Source organism: Neopelma chrysocephalum, unplaced genomic scaffold (assembly GCF_003984885.1).
Source record: "Neopelma chrysocephalum unplaced genomic scaffold, ASM398488v2 Primary Assembly neopelma1_59, whole genome shotgun sequence".
Taxonomy (NCBI): Eukaryota; Metazoa; Chordata; class Aves; order Passeriformes; family Pipridae; genus Neopelma; species Neopelma chrysocephalum.
In genome coordinates, this window is record NW_020897714.1 from 8,609,932 (window position 1) to 8,636,115 (window position 26,184).

Here is a 26,184-nt window from a genome sequence, read left to right on the forward strand (position 1 = left end):
TCCAGTTTGTTTTCAGAGGACAATCACAAAGTAATTAACTGCTGTAAAGCTCACCCAGCTTCCTTGTGGGAACTTGGGAAGTTCTGGGTGAGATAAAGATGAGAGAAAGTATTCCCTCAAATAATCCTGTGAAGAATACATGAAAGAAAAGTAAACTCAGAAATTTTAGATACATTTTGTAAAGGGTGTCCCTTCAAAGCAGTTTTGCTCCAGAGATACAGAAAAGCTGCTTGAACCTATAGTAAGTCAGATGCATCAGTGCCACTGCAGAACATCTAACATGGAAAGACAGTGTCATTTCTGCTGTTGGAGGAGGATGATTTGGGTAACATTCTGTGAAACAAACAGATGCTGATGGGAACCTTTTCCTTTGCTTTTTGGGTAAAGATCACACACATTCTTACTCTTTAGACTAGCCAGCAGGATTAAATTTGTTGAGAGTGTAATGGCTATAGTAGTATAGCTTTATTCTTAAAGGCACTAAATTGTCTTTATAAATTTCTTCATTAAAAATATTTTATGACATAATTCCTTAAACAAGATGAACTTTAATAATCTAGCTGGTGATGGCCTAAGTTTTAACACAATTTTTTTCTAACCTTGCTGATACATGAAAAAAAACCCAACCAAACCTTTAAAAAATGAAATAGTGAAAATTAGCTTTTAAATATAGTGTTTTCATTCTGGTGGATGGTTTTAAACGAGCTGTTAGTATTCACAGAGTTCAGAGCAGTTATAAAGTGGTTAAAGCATAGTAAATACAGTTTATCACTAAAAGAATGCTCTCATCCATCAGAAGTACTAAAGAGATTATGACCTGTTATTATTGATTGATTAACAGGATCAGAAAATTTATGAACTGTATGCATTGTATATTTGATATGGTCAAAATACAGTAATTCTTTTTAAACATTATAGAGAACTAATCTTAATTGTTACTACAGATAATATACAGAAAGTTCCAAGTTTTTTTAATACTTGAAATACAACAAACAGGTTTTTATTTGATTGTGGTTTAAATCTTTAATTTTCAGGTGGTCTGGAGTCACTGAAAAGTCTTCAGCAATTAACTGTGGACCATAATCAGTTAATCAGCACAAAAGGTCTTTGTGAGGTACCTACTCTCATTTACCTAGACTGCTCTTTTAATCATCTCACACAAGTTGAAGACATTGAGAATTGTGGCCTACTTCAAGTTCTGAAGTTGCAAGGCAATAATCTCCAGGAGGTAAAAGCTTTGGATTTAGTGGCTATTGTTAACATTTTTGTTAACAGTCATATTTTCACCATTCTGATTATGTGCTCTTTGATTGGTGTGGGATGTTTCATGCTCTTTGGTAACCTTTTTTTTTTCCCTTCTTAGAGGGAAATATTTCTGATATACAAGTGGCTAGCGGTTAAGTATTTTCTTACTCCTAAGTCCTTGGAATAATTGACCCCTCAATAATTATGGTTTGTCCTTTGTTTATAGTGTCTAGTCTTCAGGGTTTTTTATATGAGTCTGGTTTTTGTTTAAAATGTAACAAAATATTATTATCTACTTATACGTAATGTTATAATAATAAGATAATTATATCAGGCTGATAATAATGATATAATTGTCATTACGTGCAAGTAATTACTTTTTATCATTACTTATATGTAATGATAATAATATCATTATTATCAGCCTGATAAAAATCAGGCTGATTTGATGTGTGTTGATCCTCCAAGACTTGATATTTAAATGCTGCAGCATTTAAAATAGGAAAATTGTTTGCTAACTGTGCATTTAATCGTGTTTACTGACAATTATGTTCTTATGAATTCAAGAGAGGAAAACCATCGTTGATAGGCAGCAAATAACTATATGAATAAAACAGTAAGATTGTGACTTTTGGGCTCTTGACCTTTTTTTTTTAATTAATTTATATTGACTATTCAAACTTGTTAGAACAAATTAAAAAATACTTACCATCCGATATGTAGAGATTATGTGTGACAACTGGTACATACATATTAAGGAAAGGGTACAAATATCCAGAATGTGAGTTTTGCTTGTATTTAGTAATGATTTATGAAAAGCATCTGGTAAGCATTTCATTGTTGTTTCTCTGATTTATATTACTTTTAAATAACCATCTCTTTTTGTTTAGCTTCCAAGACTGGAAAATCATGTTCTCCTAAGAGAACTATATTTGGATGACAATAGCATTTCTGCTGTGAGAATGCTTTCTTTTTATTGGTTGCCTCTATTGCAGATTCTTTTTCTGTCTCAAAATAGGTAAGCAAGACACCTTCTTCCATGTACAAAACTGATAGAGAGGAATTTGCTAGCATAACACTTGTCTGAAAAGTATCATTCTCGATGTGGCTGAAATTTTACTATCTTTGAGATATTCTTTGAAAATACGTGGTTGGCATGGAATTACTTTGACTACCTCTAGCTAAGAAAATTTGAAACAGTATTAACTATGAAATTAATTTTTTTCTTTTAGATGCTATGTGAAAATAATTTTTGAGCACTGTGGCATCGTTAAAACCATGGTGGGGTTTTTTTCTTTCTTTTCTAGAGTATGTCTGTCAAACTTCCTTTTTCACAGCTAGCTTATTCAAAACAGGCTTGGAAGGCTAAGTTAAGTGCAAGTACTAGACTTAGAAAGGACAAATAAGAATGCTTTTATTTTACATACATATGTTAATGCCCTCCAAAACAAGTATATTTTCACTCTTGTGGTTCAGTTTGAAAGGTATAAAATAAAGAAAGATCAAGACAAGAGGCATAAAACTACATCATGGTCTCAAGTACTCTGTAATTAGGTTTCTGTTTGTTTTCTAAGCTAATCTATACATCTTTAGAGTTAGAATGACCAGATATCCTGGAGTCAACATTTTTATTTTCCCCATCCCCTTTTCTCAATTTAAATTCTGCTAAAAAATAAGAAACATTTATTATAATTTACAGTGTGTTAAAAGTAAAATGAATTTTAAATTAATATCAATTATTTTTCTACACTTGCTTTGAACAAGATTTATCTCAGCTAAATAAGTCGAATATACTCTGTTACATACCATATACAGAATATACACTCTGAATGAACCACTTTACTCTCCTGTCAGTGAGGAGAGGTTTTTAAAGGGTGATCCATCTGCCATTTTTAGTTGTTTGCTTTGAGACTAATTATACCCTACAAGTGCCTGTTCATTTCATTGGCTGTTAACAGAGACAAAATGACCAGCTTGTATGTAGGTGTCTGCATTTGAACACATGAATCCTGTCCTATGTGACATTTAGTTCAGCAGGACCAATTGCATCTGGAAGCCTGTGGGAGAAAAGATCTATAGGATTGAGTCCTGTTCTTATAAGGAATGTCCTTCATGGAAAATGAATATTATTTAAGTATATACAACGTACATTTTTATGTAACTTTTCAAGTTGTTTTCATATCATCTATTGTGAAGTACTCTTTATATAGAGTGTCACAGGTAAATATAATACCTACAGAATCTAATCTTCAAGTTCCTGCCTGGGCTTTTAGGGTTTAGGGTTCTGTCTCTTAGTAATTCTGGAGTTTGGAGAAGGTGCCTCCTGCCTGTGATTGATGAGAGCATTATTTGTTACATGTTAAATTTTGAATCGCACACTCTGATTTAATTCATGTTATTTGTTCTTTTCTTTCCCCCCTTGTCATGTTTAGGTTTTTTGTGGAACACACAATAATGTGGCTCTATGTTCTTGTAGTTTCCTCCTCTTCCTCCAGTGTAGTTATCCTGTAATAAAGTGTTTGCAAAACTCCTTGGAGGTCTCATGGACCTGCTAGGGACTTGTGAGCATGGTTTCAGGCTTAGTTTGAGTGCCGCCTCTCGATCTGGGTTGTGCTGTATTGACCATGTAGATGTGCCTTATGTCACTTTCCTATACCATGTTCTTACAGTTTTTAATGTCCACTATAGTGCTTGCTCTGGTTTTCTAGTAGCCAAGCCGAGATGCAATGTTTGGTCCACTGAATTTCTTCTGCTGCACTGGGAGAAAGCACATATTTTTGCATCAACACACTGGATGTGCTGAAAATAAACATACATCTCCTTCCCAAACAGTTCCCTTTCTTTCCTTGATGCATCTATACCTTGTCTCAGATCTTTGGTACAAACAGGACAGGATAGCCTTAAATTCATATTAAAAGCCTCAAAATTCCTGGCATTTCAGTAGCCTGCTCTGGTACACTCACTTTATGTACACTTTTAAGCAGCTCCATATGTGTGTGCTATAGCCTAAGTAACTTGATGTTCTAAAGAAACAGTGAATGTAATGGAGTAAGCTGTTGAAATAAAAGCTGTTTCTTTTCTTTTATCCTACAGCTAGTGCAATTTTGTGAATTTTTTCCAAGTGTGCACTGAGTGCCATTTCCTTTTTACTGTTTGCAGGAAGCCATATAATGGTAATGCTATGAATCTGTATTCTTTCTGAAAGTGAAGTAGTGGGAAAAGAAAATTTTTACACTAGTTTACAGGACTTTTTTATACCTGAGATGCTTTATCTGCATCATAAACCAGAAGTTGTCAAAGATAAAACTCCAAAGTATAATTGTTTTAAACCTACAATCTAACAAGGAATTATAACAGGTAGCGATTAACTCCTTCAAATATAGAAATGACAGCTATTTCACCACTTCTGCTTTTATTAAGTGTTTTCATGTGGTTTTCACATACAAAGCATATTCTTGATCAATGTGCAATTGACCAAAGACAATGATGAATATCCTTTCAACATGGTTACTGCAGAATTGGGACTCTGAAGATCCTTGCTCTATTTTATAGCAGCTGGAGAACACGACTGTTAAGTTAGTTTAAAAAGGGGCATTTTCTTTATTCTTCTGTTGTGGATAAAGATTTAGGTGTAGGAGAGAAAAATTTGTGTCTGCGACTAAAATTAATGAATATTTAATATGTGTTAAGACTTCATGTGGCATTTATATTTGCGTGTAATCCACTTAATTATGTAGCTTGCTTGTTAATGTCTTTTTCATTTAAAAGTTTTGCAGTGAGACACTAAATCAATGTACTGTTTAGGTAGCTATTTTTTTTCAACTTGGAAATAGACCCAAACCCTCTTACTATTCTGTCTTAGTATGGCATTAATATGACTACGTTCTTTTTGTGCTATCTCTTGCTTTCGTTAAAGTAATCTAAGTGAGATAGATAAAAATTTAATATTTAAAAAAATGCAGTCATTTGCAAAAGTTCCTCTTTTTTTTGGGAAACAGGTTGGACCTGAAACTTGTAGACATATTGCTCCCATGATTTTGCAACTAGATGCATACTATTCCTAAAATGCTTATGTTAGAAATGCTAAAAAGCCCGTTCAGTTCATTCTTAGTACATATTGTTCTCTCTAATTAAATATATATGGAATCTGTGTTTTTCACCTAAGTTCTCAGATGTAAGAGATGAGCTCACTGTGATTGATATTTGGAGAATTTGACCACTTTTCCAGAGTCATCATAATAAATCTAAGTGTCACTGGATGTCGAAATAAGTCAGTCATGAAAAAGTTATACTTAATTATAGTGATTTTTCCCATCCTATCCTTACCATTCAAGATATTTTTTAGTAATTCTTTGCTGGTGATAAGTTTATCTCTAAGAATGTGACATCATGGATAATATAATTGAAGTACTGTCTACTAGAGTATTCAAGAAACAAGGGGGTAACTGACAAGTTTCCTATATTCTATGCGATTGCTACTCATAAATATGATGAATATTGCAACCTAAACTGTTTTTAATTTAATGAATGAAAAATAAATATGGGCTTTACTTAAAGGTCTTGATTAAGATAAATTTATTTTAATTATTTTGCCCTCCTCCCTGCCAACTGCTCATTAACATTAAGATAATTTTTCTGGGGAAAAGCAGATGCACAGCAGGATTTAGGCCATCTTGAGCAGTAACTGCTATTCGTGTTCAGAAAAGCAATTTTTATTTTCTCTGATGCATACTTGCAACTATTCTTAAATCTTGTTTTCTGACATAGAGTTTATGTAGTTTATGTGGCAATGCCCCACTAGAGCCTTAAATGGGAGCAGAAAGAGGAAGCTTTAGCTTGCTTTTTTATGAATATCTTTTACTTTTGTGTCTTCTTTGTAATTTATATCTCTTATGCCCAGGGCTAATGTGACAAGGTCAAGTAGTATTAAGTTTTCAGTAATGTCCTTTGTCTTTCTGGTTTGAATTTTCTTAGGAAAAAAATTAACAAAGAATGTCAGTAAAGGGAAAAGCTATAGAATGACGAGGAAACATTTTAACTCTCTTAATGCCACTGGCAGGCAAGGACAGTCCGATAGACAATTTCTAATTCACTACAGCATATACTGATAAAGATCCAGAGAACTCACTCCCTATAAGTAAAATAAACCTGTATTATTTTTTGTCCCTTATGCAAGATGTGACGTTTATTTTCCTAGATATTTCTGAATATATGAATCTATAATCTGAGACATGGATTTGCAACCATACTGTTAGCCAGTAATATCTATGATAATATTTGTGTCAGATATTGAATATATTTATGTACTATTGACTGATCATGAAAATTTGTAGAACTATGTACAGATCTAAGTATAGCGCTTTATGCTTTTTAGAGTTAATAATTCTTTGTATTTATTTGATTTTATGGAAAACTTCCATGGCAGGAATGTAATAGAACTAAGTAGGACTAGAATGAGGACAACTTTACAATGTAGTTTGAGAAATAAAAGGAAGTATAGTGGCATGTACTCAATTGTCTTTATATTTGTTTCTCTGTTTACTCTTAAAATGTTATGTCGTTGTATAGAAATACTTGTCAACTGAAGGTGGAAATTATTTTTTTCGGTTTGCATTTGGTTATATTTTCAATAAGAATAAAGAACCTACAACCAACATTTGGTCCATAACCAGTGTACCAGAGTAAGATTCAGCTCTGTCTTTCAGTTGTAAAGCCTGTGGCAGAATCATGACATAGCCACACATTTCAGGAACTAATAAGCATTTTTGGCTCTGAACAATTTTAAGTTTATGGGGTGAGTGGGTTTCATTTTTTTGGAGGGTCATGTTTCTGGCAAAAAGAATTCTGACTTACACCTTTCAAAGTCATTACACCCTCAGAAAATACTACTTTCTGTGAAAATTAGCATTCACAAACTGACCACATGCATTGCCATTTCTGTTACCATTCTTTGTGCTGGGGCCTTGTCCTTGCAGGGATGAAACGTCATGGAAATGTGTATTTTTAAAAAAGATACAGTTGATGTAGTGTGTGCTATACATAAACATTCGAGTTTTAGTTGATAGTTGAGGTTTCTTGCATCTTGATTTTAACTTTTCCTCCCTCTTTCATATTTAACATAAATCAAAATAAACTTTAATTTGAATGGTGATATTTGGCAATAGCCTGGCAGCTGAATGAACCATTCAACATTCCGGCACCAGTGCAAGTTTGTAAGTAAAGAAACTTTAATGACAATGGGTATTAATTCTTTAGTTGCAGTGATCATACACATCTTACAGTCCCAAATCATTTGTATAGATAAATGTCAGCTCAGTTTCTTTACATTTACTCTTGAATATGGAATACTCTTGAATAAGAATTTTGTCCCGTCTTTAGTACTGCTTTGCTGCTCTATTGCACAAGAAAAGCTCTGATAACACAAGAGCAATTCCATAACTCTGTATAATTAGCACCTGTCTGACACCATCTTACAGAAGTAGTAAGACAGAGGAAGCACTAAAAATGTATTACAGGATAGTGCAGCCTTGATCTGTTAAAAAAACAGCTGTGACAACAATTTTGTTAGTTTTAGGATCTAGGAAGTAATGTACTGAGTGGAGAAGAGAAACAAACTGATAAGAAGTTTGAGCAATGAGAAATGAAGGAAGAGGAGAGAAGACAAGCAGATTTTATTTCTCCATAAATAGTACCTTCTGTTAGATCCATTCTAGTTGTGGAGCCTAAAGAAAAGCCAATTGAGTTGTGTGAATTTTACAAGACTTCAGATCTTCAGCATTAAATGCAAGAAAGACAATGAAATATTTAGCAGACAAAACAAAACATTAATGAGAAAATATTAAATAATGAGCTACTGAGAAGAGTAAGAAATACTTTCAAGTTAACATTTCAGTAATTAGTTCTAGCACCTTGGATAGCAAAATGAGCATTTTCTTATGTAAATAGGTAAACTGTCATAATTGTAAAAGATTCTGGTGCCTTCCTGTTTATGAACTGCTGTTTTATTTAATTAAAAAAAATTGTCTTCTATTTTGTTCTTAGATTAACTGAGCTTGTGCCTTTAAATTCATTTGTATCTTTGGAAAAGCTGAATATCAAAAATAACTGCTTGTCGGGTGAGTTGTATAAAAACACCATAAAACGCTATCTAAACAAGAATTTCTTAGTTAAATCATAAACTGATTTGAATGGAACTGTTCCCATGTATTTATGAGACATTTATACAGAAAATATATAAATATTTTCCAAACATGAATGTTATAGATATTAATTATAACTATACTGGATAGGTAGCAGTATTCCTTGTAGGACTTCATGATATTGGTACATTTTACTTTCATGTAAGATATTATGAGAAATATTATGGTTCTCCATTCAAATTTATATTTAGTTCTCTTTCCTACTATAACACAGATCTTGAAGATGTCCTTACATGGTTAAGTGGCTGTGATAAACTGAAGGAGTTGTCATTCAGTGGAAATCCTCTTCTTCAAGAGAGGAACTGGAGGTAAGAAAAAAAATAATTTGATAAATCAAAAAAATCAAAATCAGGCAAAAAATTGGTGTATGTATATTAGTTAAATAGTAGAAATACTACCACACATTATGAACAGTCTTACTGCTGTGACAGGTTTTACAGCAGCTAGAGAAGTAATTCCTGTAATACTAGCTAGAGAAGGGGTAGTGTTTATTAGAAGAAGAAAAAGTCAGAATGAATGGTTGCTTTTTCCTTAGTAGTTGAGGCTTAGCTTTTTTTCTGGTTCTTAGAATTCCTTATCTTTACATCAAAAATTAATAGCTCTACTAATTATGAATTAAAGAGATGTAAGAGTAATGCTGTCGTTTGCCCTTCAGTGGCATATAATACTGAAAAAATTATCTGAAAAATCAAAGAGCTGGTCCTAGAAACTATAATGTCTATATAGAAAAAAAAAGATAGAAAAGGGGTAGAAAAGAAACTTGACATACGAAATGATATGCAGTTACCAGAATCCCTGAAATGAGTAGTTATTATAGGATTGTTAATGAATAGGATTGTTAAACATAGGAATAAAATGGCACATGGTTAGTTTTTTTGTATATTTTTTTGTATATTGGACACAGTACGCAAGGTGCGGCCTCACCAGTGCCAAGTACAGGGGGAGGATCATTGCCTTAGTCCTGCTGGCCGCACTGTTTCTGGTACAAGCCAGGATACCATTGGCCACCTGGGCACACTGCTGGCTCAAGTTCAGCCAGCTATCAAACAGCACCCTCAGGTCCTTTTCCACTGAGCAGCTTTCCAGGCACTCTGCTTCTAGCCTGTAGCTCTTCATGGGGTTGTTGTGACCCTGGCACTTGACCTTATTGAACCTCGTACTGTTGGCCTTAGCCCATTGATCCAGCCTGTCCAGATCCCTCTGCAGAGCTTTTCTGTCCTCCAGCAGATCAACACTGCTGCCCAACGTGGTTTTGTCTGCAAACTTACGATCTCCTCATCTGGATCATCAGTAAAGATATTAAACAGGACTACCCTCGCTATTAAACCTTGGGAAAGCCCACTAGTGACTGGCTGCCAACTGGATGTAGCACTATTTATCCATAGAAGTCTCCTCGTTTCTTAAGGATTCCATGATCTGAAACCCTATTTGTGGGCCAGTGCCATGAAGACTTATAGCTGTCTGAGAAAATTGCTCTGAGAAAATTACTCAGCAAAAGCACAGTAGTTTTTTTTAATTTACTGTGTTCTTTCATCTTCCTTAGAATTAATACTTTATAGTCTACAACCCTTCAAGAGGAGCATACTAGTTAGAAATGAAATTTTAGATTTTTAGATGATGTTCCAGAATACATGTGTTGAAATAGTAGAATGTCTGTTAGTGGCACTTTACTATAATTCCATTAAATGTAAAAAGAAGCATTTAATCAGTAAGAATTTAAATAATTACCAATTCTTTCAGCTAAGGAAATCAAGTATTTACCTAGGAAAGTGTTAACAAAATAAAATGTCTGAGGAAATGAAATTAGACTCAACAGTTGGACTCCCATTTTGGATGTAATTAAAATATATGACTTTTTTTTTATTAGAAAAATATGATTTTTCCTAGTAATTTTGAAGAATCACCAAACTTGTTACTTGTATAATTTCAGGTCAATTAAAGGTAAGGCTTTACACTGCAATGTTACACAAGAATCTGTTTAGATAAATTCTGTTCACATTTGCTATATTAGATTGCCTAGTGTACTGACAACAAAGTTTGGGATATGTGTGTGTTTTGGAGTGTGTATTGTATTAAGAGAAAAAAAAAGAAAAGGAAACCACTCATGTCTTCCATTTGTACATATTTATGATCAGTATTCTAGTAGAAAAATAACTATTTGAAACTTTTAGTTGGGAATGTTTGAGTAGTTTAAAAGATACCTGTATAAGTACATTCTTGATTGGTTTGTTTGTTTTTTAATGAAGAAAGTTATTTGCACTCCTGTGGTTCCTGCAAGTCATTTCATTAATGCAATTCCATAACTGCGACAATATTATTTGCATTGTTTTAATTCCCACTGTTTTACAGAACTAACTCTTATTTCACTTGTAACTTGGAGGGAAAAGCTTTCTGAATTTCAATTTAACTTTAAGAACTGACACTTTAGATTGCTTAACCCAATAGAGCTTTTGTGATTAGACAAGAGATTCATTTGTCTAAAGGATTTAAAGTATGGAATACTATAAAATATGGATTTGCTGAATACAGCATTGACTGTAACTTCAGGCAATATGTTCCAGTGAACTTTACATAACCCCTTGATACCAACAAAGGAATTAGTTGTAAAATTTCCCAATCAGTTTGGTACTTTCATGTCCAGCCAGCGATAACACCAACAAAAGTGAAGTAGTAAGAAATTTCTTTTTAAAAATTAAACCCTGGGATCAGTCTGAGCACTCCTAGGGGAATATGTTTCAATGCTGTAATGATTAATAGAGCCTCTTAACTGACAGAATATTCACCAGGAAGTTTTCACTAAATTAAATGTTTACTCAGCCCTTTACCAGGAGAAACCCAGCTGGAAAAACTAGTGATGAGATCCCATAGCTCTAAGGCACGATACTTCCAGCATTGATCAACTTTGATATGGCACTTTTTTGGTGTATCACTATTCAACATCAATTTTGGTAATTTCTCTTTATGTATTCAGGAACTATTGTTCTAAACCCATCATTTTATTCCAAATATACTTCAGACAGTCTTAGCTTTCATTAATGGGCAGTAGTGAAGGAAAGTTTTCTATTTGCAAAAAACCTAATATTCTATTCTATTGAGTTATTTGGAATATTATAACTCAGTCATAGAAACTTTCTCTGATTTTAAACTTAGTGTATGTTGTCTGAGCTGCGTAGTAGTCCTTTACCTTTACAGGGAATAGTCAGGGAGTTTTAAAATTTTGAAAACAGTACTATGTTTTTTAACAGTAGGGGGATTTACAGCCTAGAATAAGTACACTTTCAAGAGTTCTTAAGTGTTACTTAAAATTGACTTAGTGAAAATATTGAGTGATAATGTATTGGTTTAAATAATTTTGCAGTCTTCAAACTTTCAACAAATTTGGTCTTGTACAAGAAATATGAGAAACAGGGTTGTAATACTAGATTACATTTCACAACAACCCAAACAAGACTACATTGATGATACTTTTTTTTTTTTTGGTACATAAGTTTCTCATACATATTTTTTCTTACATCAGTGGCCCCAACTGTCCTTTTTATAGGAAGGAAGTGTCATCTCTTCTCTCATTCCTTTCACTGATCCAAATTCAATATTTCAAAAATGGATTTTTTTCCTGTCAGTCAGACTGAATATCATGTCACTAGATGTTGTATATGCAAATGGTAAAGGGATTAGAATTGACAAGCTTTAGTATTTTGTGTAGTTCTAAATTTTAAACATTTCAAGGTGTCAACAAAATCAGTGTGGTGTCTTAATCCTGTGACTTAGTTTGCTGTGTTGCCTACTAATCAAAGCCATTACAGGTGCCAATGCACAAATGTGTCAGATATTCCTGTTATGGTTTGTGTAGATAAAATTCTAGCTTTAGTGAATTGAAAATGTTGCCATTGACTTTCCTGGTGTCAGTATTTCAGCAGTGCTCTTTATGCCAAAAAAGTATTAAGAATTTTTGCTATGTTCTGTGTTTTATTCTGAGTTCCATAGTTTATTAAGTGTAAATTTTTAGTTAGTATGTTAACATATGAAGTAAGTATGTATATGTACGAATACTTAGAGAACTAACTTCATGTTCTATCTTGTTATCTGATTGTATCAATAAAATGGTTGTTTTAGTATAAGGATTTTTTTGTAGAACTAATTATGACTTTTTTTTTCCCTAAGATCTTCCTTATTTAAGGTTCTTCCTAGTTTACAGTCTCTTGATGGTGAAATCTTAACTTATCATACTTTACCAACAACTGAAAGAATCAAAGAATCAGAACTAAGAACTTTTCTGGAACTTTGTCAAGTTCAAATTGAAGAAAATATTCAACTGGAAAAAAAGGCTGCTGAATTGGAGTATGTATTAATGTGAATATAATTTGCATTCAGAAATATGTTTTCATGTACTGCTAGTGAAGTTCTTGGTGTCTTATGAATTTTAATTAGGGGTTTTTTTGCCTGGAAATGTATTATGAAAAAGAAGAGATGGGAATCATTTACTACAGTCCAAAGTCTATTTTTACACAGATATTAAGATATGTGGGCCTTGAGTTTTGTTTCTTAAGTTTGAGAAAACAGGTTGTTCAAAATCTGCGTTTAGTAGTACCTGAATGAATTTGTACACACAACACAGGACGGTGCTATGCAGGATTACTAGCTTAAATCCTGGAATATGATTTCCAACTTTAACTTAATCAAATGTAGTCTGGCTATTGGTGCAATATGCTCTATTTTTCTTTCTGCATTTGTTTTCCATGTATGTATTACTCACATTCTAAATAATTGCAAAAAATTTGACCTCGTTTTTCTTAAGGTAGTGGATTAGATGGATCTGTTTCTAGGTCATTGATTTTGCCATGCTTACCACCTTTATCACTATTACCATTGTTAGTTGTCTAGTGACTTCAGCTTAGATCATGAAAGTGGTGAATTATCACTTATACCTGCTATCTTCTAATTGTTTTGTAATATCTAAATAGGTCAAACTTCTCATGTTTCTGCGCTTGGTAACATTGCATATTTTTTTCTTTCGTAGTTGCTTTTCATTTCCTATCAGGTTCACAATATCCCTTTAGTCCTTTTAATATCCAACTTGTCTGGTAATGTTTGGAAAGATAGTTTTCTTCATTTTGCCAGGTACTGAACATTATCCCAGAGCAGGTGAAGCATGTGATGTTTGACAGTGTTTTAGTCTGAACTTTGCATACTCTGTTGGTTCAGGAAAAGTACGCACACTTTTTTCAGAATCTGGTTGTTTTATATTTGGATATAAACCTGTATTTCCATGGTATCTTGTGGCTACCTAACAGTTTATTACTTTGGTGTATTATTGGCTTTTACTAAGCTGCAATGAAATCTTCATAGCTCAGAACCAGATTAATTTGAAACAAGGTTTGGATTAAGAATTAGATTGAAATTCATTTGGGAGAGGTTACACAGTGCAGTTTTCTATAACAGATGTAATGTGTAGATGGCTCCTAAAACTCTTTAATTTCTCCATTAAAGCTCCAAGGTATGTCTTCCCCACTTTTGTGATTTTTGGCTTCTGGTTTGCATATTGGAAGCTGATACTTCCTAATCTATTTACCTTCTTGAAATGGTGTTCCTTCCTTTCTTTTTCTTTAAAGGAAAAAAGAAGAGGCAAAAAAAAAATAAATAAAGCACTCCACATCCTTTGTGGTTGAGAAAATTTTTCTGTGTCTGATGTTTAGGACCAGTTTCATCATTATCCCTTGCAGAAAATAGTGCTGATCTATAATTAGGATATGACTTGTGGGAGAACTGTAATAGCATCTGAGGACCTAACTTTCACATGCATTTCTACAAGATGGTAAAAAATGGGAGAGAAAGATGATATTCATAAAATTTAATATTTTTTTAACTATGGTCTGCATGAATAAGTAAGAAAGATACGTAAGAAACTTGTTGGATAGTCAGACTCAGACTAACCATTAACTATTAATAGTTAATTCCTAGGCTTCTGCTACTTTCCGGAGGCTGACTTGTACATCTAATATCTTTTATCAAAGACTGGGAGCAGGAGGGGGAGTGCACACTTACCATACTTGCAGATCACAAAAAATTTGGAGGCAATTGTTTACATGCCTGAGGGGAGAGCTACCAGACAGAAGGACATTCTGGGGAGACAGGTCAACAGGAGCCTTGTAAATTCAGCAAGGACAAGTGCAAAGTTCTTTACCTAGGAAGGAGATAAAGAAAGGAGGCCTTCTACCCACTCCCAGGCTACTTGCTGAATGGAAGAGAGAAGGCCTTGACTTCATCCAGGCACTGTTCAGCAAAACATTAGTCTTTTATCAATTTAGTTCCAGTCACAAATCTAAAACACTGCACCATATGGACACCTGTAATGAGAATTAATTCTTCCCAGCCAAAGTCAGGACAATTGGACATAAGGAAAAATCTTTTCACTCTTGGGACAGTGATAAATTGCAACAGGTTGCCCAGAGAGGTCTCCTTGTTCTTCGATATTTTCAAGACCTGACTGGATAAAGCCCTGAGCAGCCTGGTCTGATCTGAGAACTTAACCTAGCTTTGAAGCAGGAGGTTGAACTGGAGACCTCCTGAGTTCCTTCAATTGAGAATTTTTCTATGATTCTGTGTCAGTTTTGTTTGAAAGAGCCTGCAAATGTTTGAGAAGACCAGTAGTGGAAAGAGGATATTATGTAAACATCTCTTCTTTCCGGAATATATGGTTTGGGTGGAGAGCGGGAGGACAGGGTGCAGGGAGGAGGGAGGGTTGTGGGGTTCTTGAGATTTTGAGAATTCATTCACAATCTTTTGAATTGGTAACTTTGACATGATTGAAACATCTTGTATCAAATTAATTTCTTATGTGTTAAAGCCCTTTTATTTTGACTAAAGTAAAATTTATGAATTACTTGAAAACCGTTGAAAACTGCAATTCATAAAAGGAACTTTAAACAACTTGTTTGTATATAGGCCTTAACAGCATAGCTATTATATGTACATATTGCAATACTTTGACTGAATTAATGTAACATTGCTAAAGAAGAGGCCAACAATAGAGCAAACTTCTGTCTGTTTCACATCTTGCTAAGATATAAGCCTCTGTAGGTGCGACCTCAAGTATGTAAGGTACCAAAAGTAATCACTGCTTGCTTCCCTAATTCATGTTTCATACACCACTGCTGTCCAGTTAAAATATCTGTGATGTTTCTTTCTGAAACTTCTCTGTTGCTGCCGTGCTTAAGAATAAAACTTATTTTAAAATTTAATTTCTCTATTCTAATAAATGTTTTCTGTCACACATTCTTTAGATAACTTGTAACGAGTAATCATATAAAAAAATATAACATCTTGGTTGCAGCAATTTGCTTTCAGTCATCAGATATGCAGATGTCTGGCTAGTGGAACTTGAACTTTATAAATACTATATGTATAATACAGTGGAAATGACAAGAATTTCATAAATGGTATTGCAAGGAGAGAATATGTAAACAATGACCTCTTTCATGTGTTTTTAAGGGACTTTTATAGGCTGCAGTTGAACATCAGTAATGATGCTTATAGAAGCTTCCCTGAAGACAAATTAGATTTTACCACACTGTAGCAAACAGAAGCTCACATAAATTGTACTATTTGACTATTTCATGTATCATAATTATGAAAATCACAGTAGAGCCACAAAGGGAAAAACAGGATATTAAGCAAAGTTTTAACTAGTACGCAAACTAGTACACAAAGAGGTAGAATATTGTTTATGATTTAGCTGATAAAGCCAGGAGAAAACTGCTGTTCCTGATTAGAACTGGCTTGTTTTTCCACTGTCTCTTTTGCCTCTGAGAGATTTGTTCTGCTGACTTTTCCAGACTTATGGCTTCTTTCCGAGAAAAGTATGCTCTTTGAATAACCTGGCAGTCATTGCAGATGTGATTGCAGTAAGAAATTCTATACAAAATGTGTCAGCTCTATAAGCAAGCTTCAGCCACCACCTTAAACTTCTTAAGTAGCAACACTTTGGCTGATTTAAACTCCACTGAAAGGCCTTTAAGGATGAATAACTTTGTCCTTTTCCATGGCTTTTAACTCAGCCTGTGCATGAATCCTTATTCTTCCTAAGTGCTGCTAGTGGGGGTTTACTCCTCCCCAGCTCTACTCCTCCCTTCCCAAACACTGCATGTGAAACTGAGCAGGGTTTGGTCTAAATTAACAAAGACAGTGATGGATACTCTTGGTGGATTGATGTGAGGACTGAAATTGTAACAGTCATTATTAAATTCCTGATTTCAATTTCCAAATAGGTTAAAATCTTATTCTAATGGTTTTATTTTTCCTCAAAGTCCCTGGAAAATGCTAGCACAAATAGAGAGTTATCTATTTGGCAAAAAAAGCTGTAGGTAGCTTTCTGCTGTTAACATTTGTTTGTGAAAATAATATCTTGGTCTGTAGGTAGTATCAGGACCACTATTATAGCACATGTGTACATTGCTACAAAAGACCTAGCCCTTCCTCTCTTGGCTTATTCCCCTTTTCTCCCATGGCAGAAGGAGTTCATCCTTTGTTATGCTAAAATTTGCATATGGCATAAATTACTTTCACTTGATAGAATCAAAATAAAACTGTGAGAAGCCAGGCAGCCACTGAACATAAGGGAATGCGCTGGTCAAAGCTGGAAGCCATAGAAATTTTACTGTAGCAAGACCACTGTCTTCATCTACATTTCATTTCATACTAAGAAGCCTGACGGTATGGATACTGGTGCTTCCATGAGATAATCCCATTTCTTTTTTTGTATAGATGCCAGTTTATGCTTAAAAACTTGGTTGTATCATAACCAAGAAGCAATTCCAGAAAATTTAGTGTCACCAGACCCCTTGACCAATAGTACAGGAAAAGATCTGAAAGGCAAACAACGAATTTACATTAACTGAAAAGGAAATACTGTGGTATCAAAAGTCTTAATGCTGCCATATTTCTTACCTTGTCTTCTCTCTTTCCTTGTATGTATTTTTTTTTCTATTAAAGAAGTAAACCAGTCCTGCATATTTTCCGTTACAGCAGCTTCCTTTCTCTGGTTTGAATAAGCAATCTTCAGGAGCAGGGCTCAGATATCAAGAATGCAGGCCTATTGAGACACTGAGAAAGTTGCAGTGCATTGAGAGGATACCTGAAATCCCTGTTTTCCTAAGGGACCTACAAGCTGACTGCTGCCTAGTACTCAGGCCCCATCATAATATTTGTTGTCTGTGCTTTGGAGCTTCAACCTTGCAGGAGAAACCCAGATACAGTTACTAAGCCACTTCATTGTTCATAATTCTCTGAAATGTCTCTTCAGCTTCCTTTATAGTTTCTTGAAACTTAAGCTGATCTGACTGCGTAAAAGGAAAGCCACCGGTACAGAGGGCAGCCTAAAAATCCTACAAAATCAATGTATAGTTGCGAATTGCCAGGGAATGTATCAGCTGGGAGAGGGTGCATGCCCACAGCGACAGGACTGTAGTTTTCAGCCACTGCTTGGGAAAACTGCTCAAAAAGCAGTGAAAAAAAGTAACACATGATCGCTGGTGACCACAAAATTACTCCCTGCTTGAATTTTCAATTCCCATCAACTTCCCTTTCCATTTCTGCTTGACATATTCGTAGCCACTGGAAGGGTGAAACAGGTACTTGAGATACCCCTGTGCCTGTCATAGGAGAGGATACACAAGTATCCTTTTTTTTTTGAGAATGAACATGGATACTCAGGATATGCTTTTCATGCAAAAGTTTATTTTGCCCAATATATAAAACATTCTGGCATTTTCTGCAACATTTTTATTTGCAAATAAACAACAGAAGAAAAGGGGAAAATAAAGGTAGACATGGACTTTTTTTTAAATTTTTTTTTTGTCTTCTCACCATAGTATTTTTTGTACAAATTTGGTAACAATCTTGTACCAAATTTATCTTTTTAAATACTTCAACTAATTAAAATCATTTAACTAATGCTTTAAGTATTTTCCGATGAAGAAATTGCTATTCTTAGTATATAGTGTGTTAGATCCTTAAACAAATATATGCATTGTTTTAAATATTTTTAGGAATTGTCATGTTTATGGAACTAACAGGAGTAGGAGTAATGTTGTGTAATAGACAATCAAATGTACAGCTATTGCACAATGAGTTGTGTGCTTAAGCTATGTGGATTTGGCTTCCAATTTAGCCATTCAGATTTTGTCCTTCAGCATTGGAGTTGCACTACCAGTAAGATCTTGTAAGATCTGATTCACTATGTTCTTAAAAATCTAAAATGTTTTTAGTTGAACTTCATTAGAGGATATAATTATAATGGTAAAGAGTCTTTTCACAGTAAAACCTTATAAAAGCTTCATCTTTCAAGAATGATGAAAAAGAAGGAAAATTCTGTTATTCTAACTATAATTTTAGGACCTGATTTTTTCAGAACCACAAGAAAATTGATTCTATTTCTACTTTTTCTCTTGAATTGCTGTCCTAGAATTAACTTTGTGCTCCTTGGAAATTAGCAACACATGACAGATCTCTGCATCTATCTATGTTATTGAAGAAAAATGTTTTCATGATTCCGGAAGTACCTGCTACCTAATATGATGGACACTGTCCAAAGGACAGACTGCCATCTGAATCTGTAACAATTAATTCATATTTACTCTTACTCATAATTTACAGAGTGAAACACAAAGAACTAGTGAGAGCCAGACTTCATAGATTACTGTTGCTTTAGTCTAGCACTTTACCTTATAGATTTATTGACAAATACATCTATACTTAAAAGTTCCTTTTTTCCTAAATTCTTTCTAGACATTGTGGTTTGTTGTTTTGAGTCTAAGTCTGGGTGTGGTTGCTTTAGTTCTTATCTAAATTTTAAAATTACTGTTATTTTTATATTAGCTTTCTTAGTTCCCAGATAAGGGATTAATAAGGCAGTTATAGGATTTAGAGCAAAATTGCCTCAAATCCTCTAAAATTTTTGGTTTCCTATGCCCTTAACCACACAGAAAATTAATAGTGAAATGCATGCCCTAGTGCCTTAAAAAAAACCCCAAACTTTTTTCTTTAAAAAGGCAAAATAAAATAAGAAATCTATGTGAGCATATTTTAAATATGTTCAAAAGAAGATAAATGCTATTAAGATTTATGAGTGTTGAAAATGAGTTTCCAATCAGAATAATTGCTATTTCCTTAAGAATATGGAAACATGTAAGAATATTTGAAAATACAAGGTATTTTAGAAAATAATAGAGCTGATATATTCTTTTTAAAGCATTCTTACAGTCAGAAGCACATGTAAAAACATTTTTATCTTTTTTTCAGAATTACCTCTTCTGTTGATTCTGCACAGGGACAATGCTGGTATTTCAATCAGTTGATGAAACTTAGTATTAAACATCGATATGCACATGAATACGGTGCACTAAACGTTCCAGACAGAGATGGACCAGAAGCACTTCAAAATCATTTAGAACAAACATCCACTGGCTGCCTGCAGGAAAATAACCTCTTTATCATGGGCATGACAGAAAATAAACAGGTCTTGTTGGATCCTTCCAAAAGATGGATTACTACGGGCGATACTCAGGCCACATTCATTAACTCCTCCATACCTGTGCACCAAAAGGAAAATAAAGAAGATCAGAGAGTGAAGCAGAAGAGTACTGAATCTTGTATTAATTACAGTGGGGAGAGCAAAGACAACAATAACATGTCAGCCCAACTCACATCGCAACAACCAGTGATAGTAGCAAGTACTATGGGAAGAAATCTCCAGCGTTTTGAGAATGATGTGGAAAGGTAAGACAGATGTCAGATTGCTTTCGAATAGATTATTCAGATAGACAATAGGAGTGAGGATTTCTTATTTAAAACAGAGGAACAGAACTTGTAAGATAATATTTTTAAGCTTATTAGACAATAAAGAGTTATACTGAGATGTTGCACAATAGGCTTCCATATTAACAAGAATCCTTTGTGGTATTCTGTCAGTTGATATATTAGAATATAGATATGTAAGCACTTCAAATAATTTTAAAATACTGTATAATAAGAGAATTTGAAAACTTCCTCTTGGTCTCCTTCCATTTCCTTTTTTTTTTGCAATAATGTTGTAACATCAGTTCAAACACACCTGCAGTGTTAAGAATGCAAATGCTGATGTTTTCCAGAAGCTTTGGGGCAGTTTGACTACAAACTAGTGTAAAGCTTTTTTGCTATACTGTTCACTAGATGTTCAAGATTCATCTGTGTAGACTTTATGGTCAGTACCATTTAGAAGGCAAGAGGTAAAAATTCCTTAAATCTACCATCGTACTCCCTTGACCTTAGGCCTGTGTCCTGTTGTTGTGATGACTGAAGAGCTAGCGGCCTGCCCTGCTTTTGGTACTCCTCCAACATGCCTCAACCTGCTTCTTAAAACTAGAGACAGGGGTGAGAGGCCAGTTCAACTTTTTCTGTGCCCCTACATTTTCTCCCACATGAAATACACTGGCTTATTACCTCTATGGAATGTATTTACTGCTGATTTGTATGAGTTTGGATGTACAGTCAGGGGAAACAGAAGCTGATTTTTTTTTGCCCTAAAGGGTTGAGGGTTCAGTTGCAATTTCATAAGAATTCAGTTTCAAAAATAGATGTCTTGAGAACACTATGAAAAGCAGTAATGGTGGGTGTACTTCTTTGTTCTGTTTAGAGATGGTAAATAGGCAGTAGTGCTTAGTGGATACTTAAGACACTAATAATTTGTCATAAAATTTATTATTCAGGAAGACCATGCAATTCATCATTACCTCTCAGCAAGTTGAAAGCAAGAGTACAGTAGTCTATTGCAGAAGATGAATGCTTAAAAAAATTATTTTTGAAAAGTTAATTTAGTTTTTAGTTAATGTTTTAAATGCATTCTGTAAGTGTCTTTTTGGAGACGTCTCTTCAAAACAGAATGCAAACCATTTTTTGTGTTTGTTTTTCTAATTCAGTTAATGCTTCCTACAGATGCAAAGCTTATAAAGAATTCATTTTTGGGGGTTGATAAACTTAATAAACACATTTAGGGCAAAAAAATTATGTCTTGACCTCTGAAGTGTGCTGCTTTTTTTTTTTTTAATAGTTCTTCTCTATTTAAATAGATGCACTGCACAAGGAAAGAAATTATGTAAAGATTGGAGAAAATTTAAACCCACTGTCCAATTGAAATGAGTATTCTGTGGAGAAAAGGATTCCAAGATAGTAAAGATAGTAAAGTCATAATGCAGAGCTGACATTAAACTTTTTCTCCATCAATATAAATTAGTTGAATATATATTTAGAAATCTCAATCACTGAACAAATCTAAATAGTCTGTAATTAGTGCTTGTTAAAAAATGAGTGAGTTAGAAAATTTACATGGATAACCACTGGTCAGTAGTCTTAGATTAAAGGGTAAAAGCAGGAAAAAGATGAAATTGCACTTTCCATTTTTCCTGTCTGCTCCATTGGAAATATCTGTCTCATGCAGTTTTCTCTTTAGTGCTTGGTATTTACTTCTTTAGGTTTTTGGTGGTGGTGGTGGTGGTTTTTTTTTTATACAGGTGGTGAGAGTAAGTGCACTCTTCCAAGAATTTATTCAGTCATTGTTAAACCAGTTCTGCTCCTAATCCTTCCTTTAAGGACTCTTCCTCTACAATGATTATAAATGGAACAGAGCCCAGCAGAGATTAGTCTTTAGATAATTGGATTTCAGAAGTTATAGAATGTGAATATTCTTCTGAACATATATGTCACATATGGATTGTAATTTCATGTTTAATGGCAGAACTTTTCATTTTTCTCAAAGCACAGTGCTATGTTTTATGGTTGTAGTTTGGCAGATATGATAATCCGGTTGTACTGGCTGTGTCATTCATAAAGGTATTTATTTTTCTATGAGACTACATATGGCAGCATCAGTGATCCAGTCCCTTTGGCGGCAGTACCATGCTCGGAATAAAAATGACTGCAACAAAACAGAGAATCATCAGTATATAGAAGCATTGAGACAGAAGCATGAAGCTGCCACAGTAATCCAGGTTGGTTTATGGTATTCCCTTTATTTATTTTGCAAATTAAATAAGAAAAAAAACTTACTCATTTTGTGTACTTGTTATCTTCTATCTGGTTTTGCTTATGAATTTATTAATAATTTAATAATTAAACATTTTTGTTTTATTTATTCAACATAAGCTTGATGTTTCTAAAAGAGAGACTTCTTTACGAAAAGTTTTATAGAAACATAAAAATATTTTCCCTATTTTCACCAAATATTTCCCTGACTTATTTTTGCTTGATTTAATTCTAATTTAATTCTAATATTATGCCTAAGAGATACTGTGCCCATGTTCTTACTGAGGTATGTCTGTGCTATTAAAGTGACAGATGCTGCACAAGTAATATATCATGTCTGATAGCTATATGACTAACTACTCTTCCTGTCTCTTCTATCCTACCTATCCATCTCTTTCCTTCTCCCCCATCTCCAAAAACCAGGATTGCTTCATCCATATTGCCCTTGGAAACAGACCATGGCCTAGGCTGTCCTATGGTAGATACTGAGCTGATAACAGTTAAATAGCATGGATTACTGTTTGCAAGAGTTGAAGTACATACCTTGATTCTGTCTAGTTTACTAACCAGACATAGTACTAGCCTGCCACGTTTCCAGAGTTAGTGGGGTTTTTTCCTACATTTTGAAAGAAATTGACCCTGTGTTGGTTTCATATTTCAAGTTAACTTAGAAACATTCTATACTTATAAGTCTTGTATATATATACTTGTAAGTCTTATATAAAAATGTCAGAAGTGACAGTGATTTAGGAGAAAAAATTTGTTACTGGAGTATATTGTGTAGCTAGCATATTAACAATTGATCTCAATAAGTTTATTTAATCCTTTTTTGAACTTATATATTGACCTCTACTGCATGTTAAATTGATGAGTTTCACAGATTTATATAGTGATTAATATATGCTTCTTTTCATTTGTTTCAAACATGATGATTTCCAAAGTGAGTATGAAAATAAAGTCCTTCATTATTTATCTTCTGTGTGTGTTACAGATTTTTAGGTCTCTCTTATATCCATCCTTACATACACTTTTTGGAAATAAAATTTTAATCTGTTTAGTCTCTTTTCACATTACTCTGTAATTCTTTCTATCTTTTTGTCCCTGTTTGAACCTTTGCCGCAATCTGTTAAAATCTTTTTTTAAAGAAGCAATTAGAACTTAATTCCATAGGCAGATATATAATGAATTAGTACAGTAAGATAGTTTTCTTCTTGTTTCTTAGAAGCTACTAACATGCAATTTTTCTTTTTGATCATGACTGAGCACTAACCTGATGCTTTCGTAGATTTGTGTTTATCCTTCTGTAGATCTACAGTTTATCCTTCTGCATATATCATTAGGATTGCTTTTCTCCTTTGCATTTGTAAAAACTAATTGTGTGTGTTGAATGAAATATATTTGTCATTTGATCACTCAGTAATATCAGGATATTTTATCAGGATGCTTATGCAGATCTGTAGGAAAATAACAATGAAATTAATGAGCTAAATGTTAAACCAGAATATGAGATTTACCCTTCTTATTTTAGTGCCTTCATTGCATCTTGAATTCTAGTGATGTCAAACACTGATTTTGCAGAAAATTGCTGTCTTGCATTCAGTTTTTTAACTCCATCCATGTAATTGTGATCTCTGAAGTGTTTTCCCTGGATCTGATTCTATGCTTGGCATGTGTTCCTAACAACCTTACTCATTTTCTAGCACTTTAATTCCTAATGTATTCCTTTTTCTTTGAGATGATTGTGCTTACTGGTAATATTTTTTTAAAATAAAGAGCTTAGACAGTTAAGAAAGAGTAACTGACCTAGGTCAATTGCATGAGATGTCTCCAGGAATTGCTACTTGTAAACTGTAAGACATTTAGTACAACTGTATTTTTATTCTCAGTAATTTGAAAGTTGACACTCAGGTTTTTCTTATGTAGCCTTTCCTTTCAGTTTATAATAGTCCCTGAAGGAATTGTCAAATAATTAATTAGTTGACCCAGGTTTGTAGTTGAGGGAGTTGCAGGATTCCTTTCTGCTTACTTGTGGAGAGCCTCTTGAGTACTCTAAGCTTTAGACATATGCTGGCATTTAATTTGTCTTGTAGTTTTACATGTCACATAAAGTTCAAAAAACAGATCATTGAGCTATTAAACAAAGGCCCAAGATGTTTTATCTTCCTAATGGGATAACATGGAGAATCTGGATTTGGGTTTGATCTATGGCTTTTGCTTTGTGTAACATGCTTTAAATTTTTTGTTTAGGCATTTTGGAAGGGTTTTCTTTTGCGAAAGAAACTGGCCAGTGCTCTTGCAGCTGTTAAAAGTGATGAAGTGGAGGATGAATATGAAGAAATAAATGTGGATGCTTTCACCTTTCCTGAAGTAAGCATTAAGATAAAATATTCATTATTCTTCTTAAGGAATCATGTAGATGTTGGAAATAAAAGAAATTGAAAGGACTACCAAAGCTAGAACTAACATGTTGGATGTCCAGAAATAAAGGAGCATTTATACATATATAGCTGATTTAAATATATTTGTCATGGATTAATTGATTCCTGCTCTTTTAGATGCTCTGATAGTTACTGTACTATTAATGTCAGACCCACCATAGAACCCCATATATTTCTACAGTTAAATGCCATCAAATGAAGTACAGTTAAATCAGAAAAAAAAACAAACCCCACAGTTAGAAGCTGTGTAATGCTCAAAATCCAGACGTTATTACTAATAATTTTGGCAAGTTATAAAGTGTTAATAATATTCTTTCAGTTTCAAAAGGATTGAAATTGGATCAGACGTTTCCATTCTAAGCAGGCTCCAAAGGAATTTGGGGAGTACTGTCACTTTCAAAACTGCATTTAGCTATACTTAAGTAAAAAAAAAAAATGTCTACAGGATCAATATCGTCATTCAGTAAACAAGGAAAAGAAACTTTAAAGGAACTTTATCTTCCATAGCCTCAAAAGACAGTCCACATAGGAAGTTCTAGGCCCAGTATTCATAGTAAATAGTAAGGCAGCTGTTGATGACTTACCTATATATTTGACTGGAGCACTTTTTTCTCTAATTGTTCACATTTGTTGGCTGCCTTTTTTTTTTTAAATGCTTTCAGGTAAAGCAAAGAAAACTAACAGCAGTCTGGCCATTTGAGACCCAAAAGGATATGACTCAGATTTTTTTTCATGAACCCTTGTCTCTGAATGTGCTTATTCAGCTGCTGTGTCTTTGCAAGAGCCGTTTGTCAATATTCCACTGTAATTTTGCAGGGGAGATTGATGCGATAGCCCTACTACTGCCTGTACTGACAGGACTAAGTCCTGTTTATAATCATGTTTGTATTGATCATATCAAGTTATGAAATCAAAGATGTTGGTTGGTGCAATGCAGTTTACAGTTGATCAGTCTTTGGTCATCTGAGTATCAGCCTTCTTTTGCCAACCCCTCCCTGTACAAAATAGCTGAACTTTGAATGAAATTCTTACAAATGACTTGATGACTTAGGGTAATTTCATTTTTTTTCTCCCTTTCAGCAACTATTTTAAGATACATTTTCAGAATTATTGCCTTATTTAAGATCATGCAAAATGGTTAAGGCAGGACTCCCAAGAATCAGACAGGAAATGTGTGTGTAAACATAGAGACCTGGCTTAAATTTTAGGATTTTTTTTCATTTTAATTTGAAATATATATACAAAACAGT

General features: G+C 33.9%; 1 protein-coding gene across 10 annotated transcripts in view; it reads left to right on the forward strand.

Moving 5' to 3' along the window:
* Positions 1–26,184, forward strand: part of LRRIQ1 (leucine rich repeats and IQ motif containing 1) — a 113,171-nt gene that overhangs the window by 14,234 nt on the left and 72,753 nt on the right. For all 10 annotated transcript variants that reach the window (XR_003533665.1, XR_003533666.1, XM_027679816.1 and 7 more), the window contains 8 exons: positions 1,035–1,228; positions 2,136–2,263; positions 8,287–8,360; positions 8,659–8,752; positions 12,606–12,782; positions 19,740–20,216; positions 22,321–22,462; positions 24,744–24,863. Coding sequence is in view for 8 of the 10 variants with exons in the window: in XM_027679816.1 (XP_027535617.1) it covers positions 1,035–1,228; positions 2,136–2,263; positions 8,287–8,360; positions 8,659–8,752; positions 12,606–12,782; positions 19,740–20,216; positions 22,321–22,462; positions 24,744–24,863 (1,406 nt within the window). In the remaining 2 variants the exon portion in view is untranslated. The remainder of the gene's footprint in view (positions 1–1,034; positions 1,229–2,135; positions 2,264–8,286; positions 8,361–8,658; positions 8,753–12,605; positions 12,783–19,739; positions 20,217–22,320; positions 22,463–24,743; positions 24,864–26,184) is intronic.